Source organism: Penaeus vannamei, chromosome 26 (genome assembly GCF_042767895.1).
Source record: "Penaeus vannamei isolate JL-2024 chromosome 26, ASM4276789v1, whole genome shotgun sequence".
In the NCBI taxonomy this organism is placed as follows: Eukaryota; Metazoa; Arthropoda; class Malacostraca; order Decapoda; family Penaeidae; genus Penaeus; species Penaeus vannamei.
In genome coordinates, this window is record NC_091574.1 from 21,221,154 (window position 1) to 21,240,852 (window position 19,699).

Here is a 19,699-nt window from a genome sequence, read left to right on the forward strand (position 1 = left end):
CACAGTCTACCGACCCCTTTTATATGGTGCAGCGTCGGCGGGAGTGGCAGAGGTGGCGTCCACCCGGCGTGACTACCCGAGGATGAACATCAGGCGGGAAGCCAAGATGGGGGCTTGGGACGTCCGTTCTTTGCGTCAGAATGATCGGTTGCCTCTACTATCGAGGGAACAGGGGAGCCTGAGAGTTGTGGCTGCTCTCTCGAAGGTGAGAAGACCTGGCAGCGGCACGATCAGTGTTGGTGGCTACACCTATTACTGGTCGGGCCACAGTGACAGTCACTATCTTCAGGGAGTAGCCATAGCCATCTCCAGCAGACTCCAGCCCTTGGCAGTAGAGGTTACTCCGTTCGATGAGCGTATGTATAATGGTATTGAGACTGAAGCTAGCATTAGGCTTCATGTCTCTGATTTCTGTGTATGTTGAGTTTTCGAACAACGGTAGGGGCTACCGTTCGAAAACTCGACGTGAGAGTTCTACGTCGTTGTCCTCGGCGAGATATTCGTATTGTTCTGGGTGACTTCAGTGCGGTATCTGGCTGTGATCGAGCTGGCCATGAGATGCCTGTCGGTCCCCATGGTTCGGGAGCTGATGCCGGCAGTGAGAATAGCCTCCTTTTCCGGGACTTTGCAAGGTCCAAGAAATTGAGGATTTCAGGCTCCTGGTACCAGCGTTTAGACCCACATCGTTGAACATAGTACAGCGATGCGGGTAATGCAGCCAAGGAGATCGATCACTCGTTGGAGAATCCTCCAAAATTGCAGGGGGTATAGGAGTGCCGAGTTCTGTGGTACTGACCATAGATTAGTCGTGGTTACCCTCCAGATCCACTTCAAAACTCCCCAACGGTCCATTGATCACCCTAGGGTGTTTCAATTGGACAGGCTGAAAGAGGGGGAGTGTGCCCGGGGGGTTCCTGAGGCAATTTCTGGTCGTTTCACAGCGCTCGACAATCTGACGGACCCTGTACTTCTGTGGGACACCTTCAAGCTCGAAACGTTTGATGCAGCCCAAGAATCGATTGGTGATCGCCCGAGAGCATAACAGAATTTTATCTCGCAGGAGACACTCGAAGTCACAGATGTTAATCGTGCGGCTCGACTGACAGGGGATTTGCACCGTTCTCAGGTCCGCTGAACTCGGTCACTGTTTAGAAGAAACAAGGAACTATTTATTGGGTCTTGCAGAGGAGGTCGAAGGCCATTTCGTAGTAAATGACTTTCGTCCTGCATACCAAGTCCTGAGAAAGCTGAACTCCAAGCCCTCTTCACAGGTGACGGCAGTTCGCTTAGTACGTTGCCTGATAGTCTCAGATCCTGTTGTGGTGCGGGAGCGTTGGGCTGAGTATTTTGAGCAGTTCTGTGAGGTTGACTCACCAGCAGTTAACTTGGATGCGGGTAATACCGTGATTCCGTTGCCGGACCCACCCATCAGTGAGGATCCACCCTCCTTAACTGAAGTTAGGGGGCGATATCCAAAGCTGAAGAATGGTAAAGCAGCGGGTATCTGCAGCATCCCAACTTAACTATTAAAGGCTGGTGGTGGTGAACCTATGGGGCGGGGGGATTGCATGTTGTCCTGGCTGCCATCTGGCAGTCCGGTACCGTTCCCCCTGACCTGTTGAGGGGTGTGGTCATCCCTCTCTGGAAGGGGAAGGGGGAGCCGATGGGACTGCAGCAGTCACCGAGGTATCGCACTGCTCAGTATACCAGGCAAGGTTCTCACCTGCATCCTTCTGAGGCGTATCAGAAACCACCTACTGAGCAATCTGGATTCACTACTGCCAAGTCCTTAATAGCCGCCATGAATTCGGGCGTGGGATGCTTGCAGCGAACGTCCTTAAGAATGCGTTCGATACGGTGCAACGGAAATCACTCTTGGAGATCCTGAGATTGAGAGGAATTCCAACAAGGATTATTGAACTAATAGCAAGCCTGTATACCGGTACTGAAAGTGCTGTAAAGTATGGTTGGGGCCTGTCGAGTATCTTTCCTGTTAGTTCAGGAGTAAGGCAAGGCTGTGTCCTTGCGCCAACACTTTTCAATACTTGCATATTATATATGTATATATATATATATATATATGTCTACACACATATATGCATATATATATGTACATACAGATACATGTGTATATATACATATATATATGTATATATACATATATATATACATATACATATATACATAAACATGTATATATACATAAACATATGTATATATACAAATACATATGTATATATACATATACATATGTATATATACATATACATATGTATATATACATATACATATGCATATGTATATATACATATACATATGCATATGTATGTATACATATGCATATGTATGTATACATATGCATATGTATGTATACATATGCATATGTATGTATACATATGCATATGTATGTATACATATGCATATGTATGTATACATATGCATATGTATATATACATATGCATATGTATATATACATATGCATATGTATATATACATATGCATATGTATATATACATATACATATACATATGTATACATAAATATATGCGTGTGTATATATAAATGTACATATGTACTTATACACGTGTGTATGTTTATATATATATATATATATATATATATATATGTATATATACATATATGCATATATATATGTATATATACATATATACATATATATACATATACATATATACATATACATATGTATATATACATATGCATATGTATATATACATATACATATGTATATATACAAATACATATGTATATATACATATACATATGTATATATACATATACATATGTATATATACATATACATATGCATATGTATATATACATATACATATACATATGCATATGTATATATATATACATATACATATGTATATATACATATACATATACATATGTATACATAAATATGTGTGTATATATAAATGTACATATGTAATTATACACGTGTGTATGTTTATATATATATATATATATATATATATGTATATATATATGTATATATATATGTATATATATATTTATATACTTATACATACATGTGTATTGATATATTTTCATATATTTGTGAATGTGTTGAATTTTCTCAAAACAATTTTCTTGATTATTTGTTCTCACTCTCTTCCATAACTTGGATGGCTAAAAATTGATATCAGAATTCATGTAGAAAAGTATGCATGAAAATTAATAACTTTACTACCAATTGCATGGTATTCAGTATGGCAATTAAAAAGATTTTTCTTATTCATTGATATCCATTTCTTTCAGTGATTCCTTATTATCACAATAATTTAAAAACATAGATTCAATTCTTGCTGTTCTTATGGATCATTTTTATCTTTTAACAAACTTTCATGTTTCAAAATTCTGTTAGAGATAACTTTTATATATCTTTAAATTCTTTATGTACAATTTTGTGTAAGTACATATTATACAGTGGCAAAGTTTTACTTTATTTTCCACATTACATCTCCCACTTTTAGGAAATTATGCAAGGTTTCATAACGTTAAATTGTAACTTTAATTGTAGCTTTTTCAAAACCGTTCGAACAATAGTGACAATCATGTAACTTTATTAGAAATTCTGATGGTTTTCAAGGCAATCATTAAAAAATTCTACTATTAACTGACACAATCAAATATACCAATGAATTCTTGAGTGATAAAAGCAATTACAATGAAAATATCTCAGTATAATTATTGGATAATGAATACTAGACAATGATATAATATTTGATTTAATATTATATATTATATCTAAGTTACATTTACAAAACATATTTATTTGCTGCATACCTATATATATATATACAAGTAAAAACTTCTCTGCATAGTATAAATACATATCTTTAATAAATATATAATAATCTAGTCAATAAAATCTTTATAACTAACTCTGTTACTACCATTATAATCTCTCATATATTCTTTCCAATAGATTTTCTATTTTGCTGAGCTTAACATTTTCTTCATCAATTTTTTCAACAAGTTTCTGTTCAAACTTCTTCATCAGTCTATCTTCCATTGCTGCTAATTTCTCCTCTATTAATAGCTCAACTTGCTTTGCTAGTCGATCTTCAAAATCAGCACTAACTACATCTTTGTTGGAATCCTGCTGTATTGAAGCTGCTCCTGCATTTTCCTGCAAGTGCATCACATTCCCACTAGTGATATCTTGACTTGATTTTGAACATTTACAAAGTCCTTCTGTTGATCCTGTTCTACTAGATTCCTGGCAGTTGTCCACAAGTGAATTCTTTGACTTTAACCCTATGGCATTTCTTTCCGACACATTAAAGCTGTTTGGACCAGGATCCACACCTACTGATTTTTGTAACATATTGGTCAACTCCATCATGGATTTTGGAGCTGTACTGCCATCATCCATATAGTTTTGTAATTTTTCAACAAGCTTGTTCATTTGCAATGGTGGGTCACCACCACCATCAGCCACCCTTGTATTCTTCTCTCTTAACACTTTATTTTCAGGATATAAAGCAAGGTGTTTCAATGCATTCTCTACTTTATAAAGATTGCTTTCTTTACTACCATCTATAGTCCCTTTAACTCTCTTTGTCTCTGATTCAACTTTGCTTATCACAGATTCTATTTCATCTTCTACTCTCCCCTTTTTCTTTCTTGCGATTCCTTCCCCTAATGAAGTGGGGAACATATCTGGTCTAGCCGATGGAATCATACCACCAAACATCATTGACATAAGACTCATCGGGTCTGCTCCCTGCAATGCATCGCCCTTTTCCTTCATGCCATTGTTGTAACTCTCAAGCATCTGACGGAATTTCATGGCTTCCTTTGACATCTGGACATCCTTTTCCCTCAGCACAGTCGACAGGTGTTCACTTCCAAAACGACTCTTGGAAATTGCGTTCGCACACTCTGGATCAGCAACAGTCATGATATGAAAGCCATATATCCACACCGACTCGCCATGACACGTCCCTTTTAACTTGAGCACCACAGTTTCCTGACATTTCTCAAACTGGAGTTCACATTTGAATAGCTTCGAGTCCCCGAAATCCCCCAAGAGCGAACCGTGCACCGTCTTGAAGTACTCCTCGTGCATCCCAGTACACACCTCGATCACTCTGGCTTCCGATAAAACAACGAATCCAACCAAAAGTCTTTTATTCCGAGACGAAAACCCATTGGTGTGTCTGAACGAGGGAGATCTCGCGACAAGTCGAATAACACACCCGCCATCCTCCACATCGCCTTCTCCTCGAGCTAAACTGATGCACCTCTCCTCGTCCAGTAAGTCTTCCAGTTCTCCCGACGGTAGCTTCTCACTTTCTCGAATTATATCTTGTAAAGTACAACCGCTTTCGCTAAACCAGTTGCTCGTCACTTCCATTGTTGACGTTTTGCTCGGCTCCGGGAAGTCGACCAATCAGAGGCCAGATCGAGGCAGCCAATCAGAATGCTCCCTGTACAAAAATAATATTGAGATAATTAAAAAATATCAGTTTGATTGAAGCATCCGATTTATAAAAGTTTATTACATAAATTCCTCAGTTTCTTTATTTGGAAATATCACAAGATTTGATACTAGACCCTATGATAAGACGTATAAAATTTACTTAATTCTATTATTTTTTTTTACATTCACGGTCATCTATCAGATGAAATTAAAAACTTCTTTTGTCAAATAAGGTATAATCTGAATATACTTCTCGAATAGTATTCTAAATACTTATACTCAAAATCTCTAACAGCAGAGAAGGACGGTGGTGATTGGCTAAAATTTTCCTTAATTCTCATTGGTCAAGATCCAAGACGGTATACCTGAAAACACGAAGTGAGTCTCGGGATTAGTCTTAAAAGGCCGGGGTTTACGTGTAATATCCCGTGAAACGCTTGTTGTGCGTTAATGTAAGTATGTGGAATGGAGGCAATGTAATTTGGTTTTAAGATTACTACAGAATAAAATTGTTATATGACTTCATTGGTTGTCGGTTGCACAACAGACGACTCGGTCATTTCACCTGATTACATAAAAATATTGTTACATTCAATCTACATGATTTAATTATCATTTGAGGGTGTGTCATCTTATGATAGTACGAAATTACAAGTATTTACAGGTGGTATAGTATACAGTGTATGTTATTTAACTGTAGGAAGGTAACAGATTTTTCTCTTTAGTTTTTCTAGTCTTCCTTAATCATGTATGTGACTGATATTTCAGAATAAGTTGTATAGTGTTTGGTACATGTTTAGACGCCCCCCCCCCCACGTTAGATTTTAATGCTGTGTTCAGAGATCCTCGTCATATACTGCATTTGGAACTCCTCATCTTGCTCATGCTTTAACTAATCATGATTATGTGCAGCTATCAATGTGGGTAATTCTTTACAGTACAGACACAGTTGCCAGAGCCTAAGTCCCCAACTCCATTTCTCAAAATTTATTCATCAATCTAAGTCGTCTTAATTGACCGTGTCCGTCTGCCTGAAGGGAAGATTTATGGGTGGCTCTGCTCCCCAACAGCCCCTGGGAAACATGGTCTTCATCTCATTATGCAAGGCAAGACAGAGCTTCCGGGATATTTTACCTTTATTTGTGGTGATATTGTTTGTTTCTGCAAATGATTTTTTGTACCAATTACAGTAACTTTTTCTCTTCTATAAGAATATCACATTCAATTTGCCCTTACTTGGTGCATCCATACTGTAAAGATTAACCTCAGTGCATATATACTAATATTGTTATGACATCATATTGTTCTCTTGGCCGGGCTGCAGAGGTGCTCAAAATAAATAAGTTGAACAACTTGTCCTAAAATTGGAGTTCAGAATAATGAAAAGATCTCGACCATCTAGTTCAGCTCGTAGGATGAGGAGTTCTTGATAAAGCATTTCTTCTTCTTTCTCAAATTATATTGGTATTGCTATTTCCAAATCCAATGTCACCTTATTCCACTCCTTATTGGAAAGCCCACAACCTGAAGTCCATCTTGATAGTTTAGAGTGTCAAGTGAGTGCTCTGGCCCTCCACAGCTATTCTGGCAAGGTAGAACTAGGGCTAGTTCCATGTTAGATGATGAATAGACTTCCCTGGATTATTTATTATCATGTAAGAAAGCAGTTGAAATTTGGTCTTACTGAATATATATGGTTGAGGTTTGCTTGCCCTATCTAGTGTAGGAAGTACATTAGTCTTGTTTTCTACTTTGTAGCCATATTTTACTGCCCTCCTTCCCCTCTTTTCTGTCTCTCTTCCCTAACAAGCATATGTCCCATTATTCAATATTCCTTTTCACCAACAGGTTAGCTTGAACAGACAGTGATGAAGAGAAGGCCAATCCAGAACCGCTGGGCTGACATCCTCCACAAGAGTTTCGTGGCAGGTTGCGTTGGCCTGACCCTCTATGGGATGCTGATTGTGGGCACGCGTTCCTATTACTACTTCACTCAGATTAAGCCCAAGCGCCTGGAGGAACAGCGTATTCGTGAAGAGCAGGAGAATGTTGAAATGGAGGACACAGCTCCTACTCTCAAGCTTTAAGAAAACTATATCGTATTATTATTACATATGATTTTTTCTTTTGTGATTGAAGTTCATGTGTCAGGAGCATTGCATAGACTTTATTAGTACACATAATAAAGAAAAGTTAAATTTGGGCATATAAATATTTGCTATATTTCACTCTTTTCCAATACTTTCTCTTTTAGAAAGGTTATAGTATATTAAAAAGAGACTAAAACTATCACAATGAGATCCATGCGGCCCATTACACAAATTGTCTCCCGCCTCTCGGGAATGGGTGGACTGAGCAGTCGTCTTATAAGCCACAGTGCAGTAATTTACCAAAGCCCACAAACCAAAGTTCCTGCTGCACTGTGGAAGTTGGGAAACCTAAACCATGTGGCTATTGCTACGCCAGACCTGGAAAAGAGTACAGCACTCTATAGGTAAGTTTTGTTTTATCTTTTAAAAATGTTTTTAGTTGTGTTTCTTTTTATTTGATATATATTTTTTTATTAGGTAAAGAATATATATAATGATTGTATTGAAGAAGGTATGTGAAAGGGAAAATTATTTTAATTTTCTAAACAGAGCAAGCCTTGTTTTAATATTCTAAATCAAGTTCTGATAAGAAACTTTTATTTGTGAAATTATTTTATATAACAACATAATATTAGTCATTTTTAAAGATGTAGTTCTGAAACCTTGATCACCCATGTTGCACTGAAAGTAATTAATTCTTTTCATACCTTTCACCATATGAAAATTATTTTATTTACAATGGGACTGCACTAGGCAATGGCATGGCCCCCAAGCTTTGTACTTTGTCAGAGGCCTACAAGTCTTCGTTTTAGATATTCTGACGAGGTACTTTGTGGGCTGTTTCCTTATTTGGGTAAATCAACAGGGCTTTCTCTTGTGATAGAGGTTCAATGACTATTGCCAAAGTACAGAGCTTGGAGGCCGCAGCATACTTCTACATACTTTGATAAAGAATCATGGTCTAAGATTTACTATGTTTAGATTATTTCTTTACACCTAGCAGTGTTGGCGTTCATGTTCTCTATGACCGATTCAATGTTTTTTTGTTTTTTTTGTTTGCAAATTCACCTTCAAATACTGCTTTTCACAGCAAACTTCTTGAAGATTGCATAGGCTAGCATTTGTTTATTCATTATTGGAAGCAGAAGGCAAAATGCATGGTTATTCATGTAATTAAATTAGTTATCAACTTGAATTATGTGTATTTACTAACAAATGTTTGGTTTACCAATATTTATAGTTTTTTGTTACTGCTTTAACAAACATGATAATTATAGTGTGTGTTCAGCTAGTAGTTTATCCTATCTAAAAATTAAAAAGAATATATGTTTTTATATCTGATTTCACTTGCTAGTCATGTATCAAAGCATCAAATATTAAGCAGTAGAAATTTGACGACTTGCTGTTAGCATACTAAACTTAGTAGCACATATTTGAAGTTTATTTTTATTTTTTTTATTTTATTATTATTTTTTTTATTAGCCAGATTGCATGGGCAGAGGGTCAATAATTAGAGATGCCTAATTTTAAATAATTCAGGATTATTAACATTTCCTGTAAGGAGAGTGGTCATGTTAAAAGCTTAAACTCTTGGAAATTCTATCATCTAATTGATTTTTAAAATCTGTTTGTTTATCCTAATAGGGATGTCTTAGGAGCAGAGGTTAGTGAGGTGGAAGCTCTGCCAGAACATGGTGTATACACTGTGTTTGTTAAGCTAGATAACACAAAACTGGAATTACTGCATCCACTTGGAGAAAATAGCCCTATTCAAGTGAGTCAAGTGTTCATGGGTTACTTTTTGCTGTGTTTGGTAATAATTTAATTTATTGACAGACTCATCCTTCTTGTTTATGTCAGGAAAGAATGTCATCTTGGAAAATACAAATGATTAAATGAGGATATTGGACATATTAGTGTACTTTCTGTTGCATTTTAAATACATATATTTATTTCTTCAAAGACAAGAAAACTGAAAATAAAGAAAAAAAAAGTGGCAGTAATTGAGCCCTCCAATATCTTTTCATTGTAAAAAAAATGTATTCACATATATTTTAAAGATATTTATATTCTCTTTCAGAACTTCTTGGACAAGAACAAGAATGGAGGAATGCACCACATCTGCATTGAGGTGAATGACATCAAATCTGCCATGGCTGACCTACAAGCACAGAAAATTCGCTGTCTCAGCAAGGAGCCCAAGATTGGAGCCCATGGGAAGCCTGTAGTTTTCCTGCACCCCAAGGATTGTGCAGGAGTGCTCGTAGAACTTGAAGAAGCTTAGCTCAAAGGAATTGATACTAAAGGGACCTTGGCACATATTCTGTTGTTGTGTAAAGCAGTAGGGTAGAGTATTTTATACCTTCCTGACTAACATGTATTTAGTTACTTGTAAGTAATTTCTTATTTAATTAGGATTTCCCTGCAGCATCTAGATATTTTTGTTAGTCATAAAATGCTTTGGTGTAAATAAATATCTTCATTGTATTTCCTTTGTTTTTATTCAGTCATTATTTGGGATATCATGATTCTGTGGTCAGATAGATTTTCCTAATTACTCAGTGTGATTGGGAAAAGGGAAAGAAAAAACCCTCTTCATGATTTTTGGACACTATATAGTAAACCTTCATGACGGAAATATTAGAATTGACTGAACAAATGAAGAAATCACAATTACAGATCAGACCTCCAAGGAAGGTTGTAGCCAAACAGCTAAACTGTGCAGTTATTATAAAACCTATTATATATACCTACAAATTTTGGAGGAAATTTTGGAAGTAAATATATAAATAAAACAAAGAATAAAAAACAGGATCAGTGTTTCCATGCATTTTTAACAGAATTTTTGTTAATTTAGAATTATGCATGGTATATCTTTTATCACATTGCAGGAATAAAATGTCAAGGCAGTTAAGATTGTGGATAAGTACTTTTGAAAATAGAATTGCAAACTCCAACCAAGATGAGATTCTCTCTCAACCATCATGGGAAAGAAAAGTATATTGCAGATAGCTTCATAAAGTGTTTGGCATTAAAGTGAAACTATAATTAACACTTCTAGAATAATATACCAAAATTTTTAATTTCATCCCACTTGTATTGACTATATATTTCTAATTACTTGATTCAGGCACTAGCTATAACTTAGAGAAATTAAATTCTTCAATCTTCCCTTGTATGTACATTAGTTGCCATTACTGGTTTTTGTTCTGCATATAGACCATAAGTAGTCATATATTTTAAAGTTTGACAAATGAAAGGTAATATGTTCACCCACTCCAGGGTGACATCCTCTCGTCTTGCACAGCAGATTCGGTTTATAAGTAGTGTAGGCTAAACAGTTGTTTGCTTATTTGGCCCTGGCTGGTTATTGAAAAGAAACAGCCCCTTCAGAGAAGCCTTAAACCCGTCACTCAGGAAATGTATTGTTTTGTGAAATGTCTCTGCATAAACATGGTTCCACAAGTGCATAACCACATAGGAGCCAATTAGTAGACCTTATAGCCTCGCTTGATTTCACCTTTCCTCAAGTTGTGGGATTATCTTTTTTTTCTTTATTACTAATATCAATACCAATGCTGTTGTTGTTATTATAGACATTACTAACAGCAATATAAGATACTAGAAAAAAAATCTGAAAATCAAGGAAAAGGATAACAGATGAGATGGGTAGTACTTGTAATTGGCTCAATGATGACTTAATATTTGTGGAGCCGTGTATGTGTAAAGAACTGAGTAAACTCAGTGGGCCTGCCGTGTATGTACATCAGTCATTCAGTCCAATTATCAATATGGGTGGGTTAAATGCATAATAAGAATTGCTAACATTTGTATGAAAAAGAAATGTCAGCATCTTTTTTTTCCTAATCATAGCTTGTCTTAAAACATTATGTAGGAGACAATTTTACATATTGAGACAGTTGTTTTGTTCATGTACTCTTTGTTCACCACCACCATCTGTTCACATATACAAAAGCATGTATCCCCTCTAATTGTAATCTGTTGTGACATAGGTATACAGAAAATGAGTCAATTGCAAGCATAAACACAATTTTTCTTTGCAAATCTTGAGAATCTGAAACAAGTCAGTGAACTCTTATTAATTATGAACAGATCTTCAATTTGGGATTCTTGTGATCCTAGGTATCTTTTAAATGTAATTATGAAATGAAAATTTATAGACGATATTGTTGATGTACTTACTAAGAACCTGATATCAAAGAAAAAAATTAAAAGCAAACAGGAGTGAAGAGCTCTCATAATAATAAGTATGAACACAGCCTATCCTCACTAATAATCATATTATATTTAATTAAACTCACTCTATCTTTGGTGTAACTGTGTGGCTGTACATTATGTAATTAAGTAAAGGTACCCCCAATACAAAGCAGCATCAGATCCAAACTAAAAGAAAGCACAAAAGTACTAAATACACTTTTCTCTCTATCTATACATACTGGTACTTTTACCATCCAATTCGTCATAAATTACATGTATCACATTATGGGGAAAAAAATAAAAAACAAAACCTGTTTATTCTTTTATTATTGTAGAAATTCTTACTCCATTCTAAATATTTTCCATGGTTTAAATTAAAACGACTTACACATAGCCCCAGGGATCCATAGGCCGTAATTAATTCTGACTCAACAACCACATCCTTTAACTCAAACTTCCATTAGAGTCCATAAAACTTTCTGACAGGGTGAGATGAAAAATAAAGCACATATTAAAATACAAAATAAAAAAATTATAATAATAAAAAAAAGAAAAAAACGTTACTACCTAAATATTAATGACTCTCGATAACTTTTGTACTCTATTGAGAAGGATGTCTCCTTGCTTGATCACGGCCTGGTACTGCCAGTTCTTAGAGTCTGGTCGATTGGTCTCTACGATGCCTCCCACTTTGTCAATCTTACAGTGGAGACGATTAGCAGCGATGTACCTTGACAGTTCCCTGAAATAGCATGAAAAGTCTTTAGACTCCAACAACACTAGTTAAATTATTTTTTTCTTTCCCATTCAATCTCAGATCAGAGAAAACCACACCAAATTCAATGAAGATTACCAAAACCTCAAAGACCTAACCTGTCAATAAATTCTGTGGAGACGCCAAAGGCAGTGGCCATGTACTGGAGAGTGAGGGATCGGTAAGATTCAAGGAGCTGTGTGTAGGCCAAGATGCGCATCTCCCTCACATAGTACCTATAATGTGGTGCCAGTAAACGATCATGCCGTAGCTCGCCTTCAACCCAAGCTGGACAAGGAGAGAAATGTTTTTTTTATATGAAAAAGTCTTGAAAAACAGCTCAAAATATAAAGAAAAAATCAGATGAACTTCTGTGAATCTTCTTTTTCAATATTAAAGTCTATTATATTATTAAAGCAGACTGGCTACATATTCTAAACTAGCAGAGCCCAAGTCCCAATACACAAACATCTAGTAACTTACCCAACTTCTGGAAGAAGGTGTGGTACTGACACTCATAGAGTGAAAGAAGGTAAGATCTCAGGTCATCTGCGGAGTGAAGCACCTCCTGAATCTCTGACCCTTTGACCACCTTTGTGCGAAGGTCATTGCGGGGTAGTGCAATCATACACACAAGCACAGTGTAGCCAACAAATCTGTGGAAAATTTTGGTGTTTCAGCACTTTTAGGTATCAGTTTGTTGCTTTGATACAAGGAGCATAACATGCAGGTAGATTTAATAAAACAAAGGATTACTAAGAGAACTTCAATGAAAACTTTAGATTTAAATGGATGAAGGCAAGAGAAAAATTCATTAAAAAAAAATTCATTATAATCTGCAATCTTTAATTTTCTCTCAGTTACCTAGTGTAGTCCATGAGTTCATATGATGTAAAGGTGCTGATTGTGTCAAGGAACAGATTAGCAGCTTTTTTGAAGTCCCTCACGGCCATGCAGTAAACTCCCTCATAAACCTTCAACCTGTTGCGTCTGTCCCAGTCTCCTCCTTCCTCTATCAAGCTGTAAGGGTAAAAAATTGGTTAGAAAACACTTATATAATTTCCTTTGATCTTTTAACTTTGATTCTTTGAAGGAAAAACATAACAGTAAATCTAAAACACCTACCTCTTTGCTTTCTCCAAATTGCGTGTGATGAGGGAGTGGTCTAAGTAGAAGAGCCCAAGACGGATGTTGTGGAAGACGAGGTCAAGGCGTTGGCCCAGAGACACCGTCTTGTCATATGTCTTGGCAAAGGCTTTCACAGCCTCCTCCTAAATGGGTGGAAAGGAATCATGAAATGCTATATATCTGGTAATGTCACTGGTGTGTATTTATCCCATTCATTCCATCATTTCTAGAGTATCTAAGAATAAATTATAAATCTTTATGCATGTTTGTGTTTTTATTGGGGGAGACTAAAGATTGCATGTTTCTTGACTTGATGTAGGATGGAGTAGAGTGCTTAACCCACTAGCGACGGTACATTTTCACGCTGAAAATATTTTTTTTTCCAGGCAGTTTTAAAATCAATTCCAGGAACCTGCCCATGCGCTGCCCACCACGTGCGACAAAATCGGAGTGCTCCGATCTAGCATTACACCAGCGTGACACCTAGTAATGTTTACTTTTCTGGGTGTCTCATATGTGGGACACCTGTCATAAGCGGGTTAACCCATTAACATGGGTATATTTTGAAGCCGAAAATAAAAGATTTTGGGCGGCTACAAAATCTGCGGTCCGCCAGCCGGCCACAGCCCGCTTCTGCATTGGAGTGCGAGCCCTGACTTCATGGTTATTTACTGAAAATACATTACTTTTTAAACTATCTCTTTTGAATGTAATAAATAGCATAATTCACCAAGTGAAAACATGATTAATCACACATTTTTATGGGTGTCTATGGTAACCTTAATTCTTTAACCCACTTACGATGGGTTTCCCCACATATGAGACACCCGGAAAAGTGAACATTGCTGGGCATCCCGCCAGTGCGACGCCAGATCGGGGTTTGTGCTCTGATTTTGATGCCCATGGTGATTTTTAAGCCATCCAGAAAATATTGTTTTCAACTTATAAATGTACAGTCACTAGTGGGTTAACCTTTTAACTTTATAACAAAAATGTGAGTCCACGGATAACAAAATTTGTATATGAATTGAAATTTGTTTTTAGATCAAGGTATACATGTATGGGACTTAACATATTATGCCTCCGAAATCTTGTATGCACAAATGTTGCAATCCTTAGTAAATGTCATAGTTACTAGGTTGGTAAGGATTTACAAATACCAAATCATGACAAAAAGAAAATCTATAGACAAAAGAAAAAGAGACAAACAGATTATAATAAAATAATAAGAAATACATAAATAAAGTATCTCTTCACCCTACCACTGCAAATTCATCCCCCTCCACTTCAAAACTCCCAACCAACCTTGTCTCCAATCCGCGAGAGGTATTCAGCTTTCTTCAGGTTTGCTTCCCGGATCTCTGTCTCGCCCATGGAAGTTTCTGCCTCTTCAATGGCCTCGTTCATCTTCCGCAGCTCCTCCTCATTCTCCTTCTTCATACGTTCAAGCATGCCTGTATCCAGCTGCCAGCCCAGGTCACGGCAGCACTCCTCATAGAAGGGGGCCATGTCTTGAATAGGGAGGAGAAAATGAAATGGCATAAAGACTGATATTGCACATAGCAGATGTGATCTAAATAGTGCTACAGAAGTTGAGAACCAGGAATTGTCATCTTTATTATAAACTACCTATCCAGAATGGTATATAGGCCTTATCAATGACTTGGTTTTCCATTCAAATCAAGAACAAAAATTACTTATGTTACTGAAGTGGTCTTTATTGAGAAATATTAACCTCCTCTATCTGGGCAATATACAGGTAGAGTCCATTGGTACTTAGTTCACTTATATCAATGACACAAAACATATCATTTATAACATATATTGTTTCTATCCAGTCATAAAATTAAGAGTAAAAGGAAAATATTTTAGTTTCACACAGCCATCCAACCAAGCAATTATCATTTCTTGTTTCAATTATCCATGGTTTAGTATGTGTGAATCTACTGCTGTTTTCCATCAGTCCCAGCCCCCCCCCCCCTAATCATTGTATTTCCATATTGGGGGATCTGCCCCCAGACCCCCATTTAATCACTGTGCAGTCTTTGTGGGGCATTCACTGCGACCTATTTTCTTCATCTGATGTTAATCTTTACCTGTGCAGAGTATTTCATGTATTGGCAAGTGTAATTACTATTCTTGTATAGCCATTATGAAAATATACAAAAGTATCAGATATTGCCCAACTTTCTTCTTATCAACTTCCAGAGGAAATACATAGGTGAGTTTTATTCTTTACTGTAGCTAATCTTATGACGAGTCGTTACAATTAATTATGGACTATTACTTAGGTAATTGCATGTAGTATTGTCATGGTGTACTATGCTGTGGGTTTTGTCAGTTGTGTATAGCGTGTGTTTGTCATTTGTGTGCTGCTGACATAGCTGAATTGTCAATAAGAACCAAATCTGATTCACTTGAATCCCTGAATACTGCATTAATAAAGTGGGAGATGCTAAACTTTGTTAATTTTTAACACAAGATATTACTGCAAGATACAGGTTGCTTAGAAATGAGCCCCAAAAGGGCATTTAAAGGTCATTCTCAGAATCGAGTAGCCAGGACTTAACGTTGCTTTGGGTGTGAACCAGTCTTTACACAAGGACTGTGCTTTTGACCACCATGTATACAAGCATATAGTTTATGGAGAAGTGAATCAGATTTGATTTAATTGTCTTTTTGGGGACTCGTTTCTGAGCAGCCTGAGTCATATAGCATGGATGGGAAACACTAAAATACTCAGTGACGCCAATCTTGAGTCGCAACTATGATTATTTTAGCTTGCACCTAATTTTCTTTCAAGCAGATATTTAAAATACATTACTAACACAACTAAAAACAACGACTATCCAAATTTAAAATCAAACATGAATAACAATCACCTACTTATTGTTCCTTCAGAACATTGCTATGAAAAGTCTAAAACTATAGCTGTTGCTCACACCAAAAATGTCCTTTGCTCGCAGGTCGCAGCCCAAACATTGTCGTTGCTCGCTACATTTTCCAACCGGGTCATACAGGAACAAATTGTGTAAAGATGGATGAAGTTTTACATCCCCCACTTTGTAAATACAATATTCAAGGATTCAGACAAATCAAATTCAGTTGATACTGACAACGCGGCCATGATAACAGCACACATATAACAAACACATACTATAACAACTGACATTAGCCCACAGCACAGTATACACTGACAATACAATATGCAATTGCCTAAGTGTGAAATTCTAGCATGTGCACATGCATTACCGAAACTTACCCATGTCGTAATGATAGTCCATAAATAATTGTTATGATTGGTCATAAGAATAGCGACTGCCTTCATGCTTATGTCGTTCTGACTATTGCAGGTAGAGCTGAGCTTATATCATGTGGCTGTGTGAAACTAAAATTATACTTATGAATGTTTAGACAACACCTGCATGTCTGTCATTAGAACAGTACTGTACAGCACTTCAGCAAGTAACAACAATCATTCACCTCATGTATTCTAGCAAGATAAGAGCAAGTTGACCTCATTGGTATTCTATCCAAAAAAAGGAAGCAAACCAAACTATTTTTCTCTATGATCCATGTGGTTGTGTGTCCTTGGCTTTGCCTGTGGATAAAATCTACACCAATACCCTGATGCTGCATTCCTATCATGTTCTATTTCATATTGCACCTTATATCAACAGAACACTGAGTTACAACTTAATATTATTTCTATTACAAATATATTTTATATCTAAAAAGCTACAGTGGGCGTCTTACACTTATTTGCCAAAATAAATGCAATCATTTCTTAACATTAGGGTAAAGGTGGAAACTGTTCAATTGCAGACAAAAACAAAGTCTAATTCGAATGTACTTACAAGGTATGTGAATTCCCCACTAAAAAAATCTATAGCTTTATTCCTCTTCAAACTTTAAACAGCATTTCAATATAAATTTACCTAACAACAAATAATAAAAAATAAATAAGAAAACAACCGAGAACTATCAACCACTTACTATCCTTCTGAATGGCCTGCATAAGCTCCTCCTTCATCTTGGAATCATTCTTAAAGTCGTTTAAATTGAGAGAAAACTTAAGCTGGGCAAGGTTAAGGTCTGGGTTCTTCTCCAGACCTTGTTCTTCGAGATTTTCTGCCGGCATTTTGAGACAACTTCTTCCCTCAAGTGACTCGACTCTCCCTGTTTGTCAACAACTTCCCGACCGTCGACTTGATTTTGACTTTATTATCAAATACGGATTATTTTCTATCTTTTATTCAATAAAAGTGTATTTTTCTTATAGATAATTGAACTGGTGTGTTTCTTTTTTTATTTGTAATATAGTATCTAAAAAAGTCGATGGGATATTACGGTAGGTATTTTACACATTATTGGAATGTTCTTCGGCGAGGGAACATATATGTATAATTTCTTAAAAGAGCATTTTTTATCATGCAGAAAAGAAATCACAGTTGCATTTTACAATAGATATTCCAGATGCGTACTCTTCCGCTTACTCCAAAAATCGAGACTTCACATATTAAATATGAAATAACTCAAAGCAAAGTTACGTAAACGTTCAGAACACTCATAACAAGTTACCAAGATGTACAATAATCAACAATTTGAGGAATTCAATATCTTCGAGTCATGTGATTTTTTCTTATATATGTCTAATACTTTTATTTCAATTATCTACGAATACCATGAAACGTGCATGTTCCAGATACGAAAGGATGAGCGACAGTGTATATCTTAACATAGTAATGCACAAATGGTCATTAGCAATGTATGTCATGTTCTGATGTGTACGTGCTCCGTGTGCGCGCTACCGCAAATCCACGCATACATACACATTATGTACGCATACCCAAATATGATTATCCTTCTCCCCCCCCCCCCCTCTCTCTCTCTCTCTCTCTCTCACACACACACACACACACACACACACACACACCCACACGTGCAAAAAACAAAACATATAAACGTTCTATCTCCCTCTCTTTCTTTTTCTCTATCTATCTCCCTCTCTTTCTTTCTCTCTCTCTCTCTCTCTATTTCTCCCTTTCCCACTCACACGTGCAACAAATAAAACATACAAACGTTCCTTGCACACATATAGAGGACTTTCACTTTAGTAATGCAGCTACAATGAAGCCAAAAACGAAAATAAAAAATATTCCTTGTAAAAAATACAAAATATCTCTATCTCCCTCCCTCTCTTTCTATCTATATCCATCTCTTTCTCTTTCTCTCTCTATCTATCTCCCTCTCTCTCTATCTCCCCCCCCCTCTCTCTATCTATCTCCCTCCCTCTCTCTCTCTCCTTTTGAACATTATTATAATTATCATACATGATATGTATAGGTTAAAATAGTTTATTTAGAACATACAAGTCTTTTGTGGGTTAAAAGTTACCTATCTAAGGGAGTTTATTTGAAAATCCAACCTACTTTCCTTTACCACCAATAACCAGATTGATTTATTAAACCAAACAGATAACAAAATAGAATTGATAAATTATATAGTTATATACAGTTTTGATTTATGTGTCGCCATGAGTGTAAAGGAGATTCAGAGGTGACGGTTTGCTCGACCGCCATCGGTGCGCCGCTGTCTTCACTTGCTGCGTGGTCATTTCGGCGACATCGGTGGTGGAGGTGAATTCATTCCACAGTCGGGCTGCTCTGATTGAGAAGGTCCGCTGATGCTGGCTAGACCGTGACCTCGGAACTTCCACCAGGAGCCGATTAGAGTGTACAGTCCTCGTACTTCTCTCTCGGCCGTGCGGTGGGAGACGGAGGCTGGATAGATGAGGCACCTGCTGCACCTGAGACTTGTGAAGCACTGTTAGAGCCCCGACGTCCCGAAGATGTTCCAGCGAGTCGATGTGACAAGGGTTTTGGGGTTCCTGGAGAAGCCTGAGAGCTCTTTTTTCTATTTTATCCAGCCTGTTTGAGACTGGTGGGCGCAGAAGACCAGGCCAACGAGGCATATTCTAGATGTGGTCTGATCTGGGACTTGTACAGCGCGAGAATTCCTTAAGGATTCAGGAGGCGAGATGCACGTCGGAGA

General features: G+C 36.9%; 2 protein-coding genes across 5 annotated transcripts; one reads left to right on the forward strand and one right to left on the reverse strand.

Annotated features, from left to right (window-relative positions):
* Positions 1 to 5,712: 5,712 nt before the first annotated feature.
* LOC113817395 (methylmalonyl-CoA epimerase, mitochondrial) lies at positions 5,713 to 10,032 on the forward strand. Of its 4 annotated transcripts, XM_027369436.2 has the most exons (5): positions 5,872 to 5,907; positions 7,304 to 7,554; positions 7,710 to 7,949; positions 9,190 to 9,319; positions 9,626 to 10,032. In XM_027369436.2, the coding sequence occupies exons 3-5, from the start codon at positions 7,750 to 7,752 to the stop codon at positions 9,827 to 9,829; spliced, it is 534 nt and encodes a 177-aa protein (XP_027225237.1). In that variant the 5' UTR covers positions 5,872 to 5,907; positions 7,304 to 7,554; positions 7,710 to 7,749; the 3' UTR covers positions 9,830 to 10,032. The 4 variants fall into 4 exon arrangements, with proteins under 4 accessions (XP_027225236.1, XP_069996250.1, XP_069996251.1 ...); XM_027369435.2 differs by lacking the exons at positions 5,872 to 5,907; positions 7,304 to 7,554 and adding an exon at positions 5,713 to 5,833; XM_070140149.1 differs by having other exon boundaries at positions 5,752 to 5,907; positions 7,304 to 7,949.
* A 2,041-nt stretch (positions 10,033 to 12,073) lies between these two features.
* On the reverse strand, positions 12,074 to 17,852 carry Rpn7 (regulatory particle non-ATPase 7). The gene is made up of 7 exons (XM_027369434.2): positions 17,642 to 17,852; positions 14,951 to 15,156; positions 13,643 to 13,788; positions 13,382 to 13,537; positions 13,001 to 13,173; positions 12,637 to 12,805; positions 12,074 to 12,505 (listed from the first exon to the last, which is right to left on the reverse strand). Exons 1-7 carry the CDS (start codon positions 17,784 to 17,786, stop codon positions 12,331 to 12,333), a joined length of 1,170 nt encoding a protein of 389 aa, XP_027225235.1. The 5' UTR covers positions 17,787 to 17,852; the 3' UTR covers positions 12,074 to 12,330.
* Positions 17,853 to 19,699: the final 1,847 nt, after the last annotated feature.

Coding starts and splice junctions, on each gene's coding strand:
- LOC113817395 (XM_027369435.2), top strand. CDS start 7,750: ATGAGATCCATGCGGCCCATTACACAAATTGTCTCCCGCCTCTCGGGA. Junction 7,950..9,189: donor AAGAGTACAGCACTCTATAG/GTAAGTTTTGTT, acceptor TTATCCTAATAG/GGATGTCTTAGGAGCAGAGG. Junction 9,320..9,625: donor GAGAAAATAGCCCTATTCAA/GTGAGTCAAGTG, acceptor ATTCTCTTTCAG/AACTTCTTGGACAAGAACAA.
- Rpn7 (XM_027369434.2), bottom strand. CDS start 17,786: ATGCCGGCAGAAAATCTCGAAGAACAAGGTCTGGAGAAGAACCCAGAC. Junction 15,157..17,641: donor GCAGGCCATTCAGAAGGATA/GTAAGTGGTTGA, acceptor TCCCTATTCAAG/ACATGGCCCCCTTCTATGAG. Junction 13,174..13,381: donor GAACTCATGGACTACACTAG/GTAACTGAGAGA, acceptor AATTTTCCACAG/ATTTGTTGGCTACACTGTGC.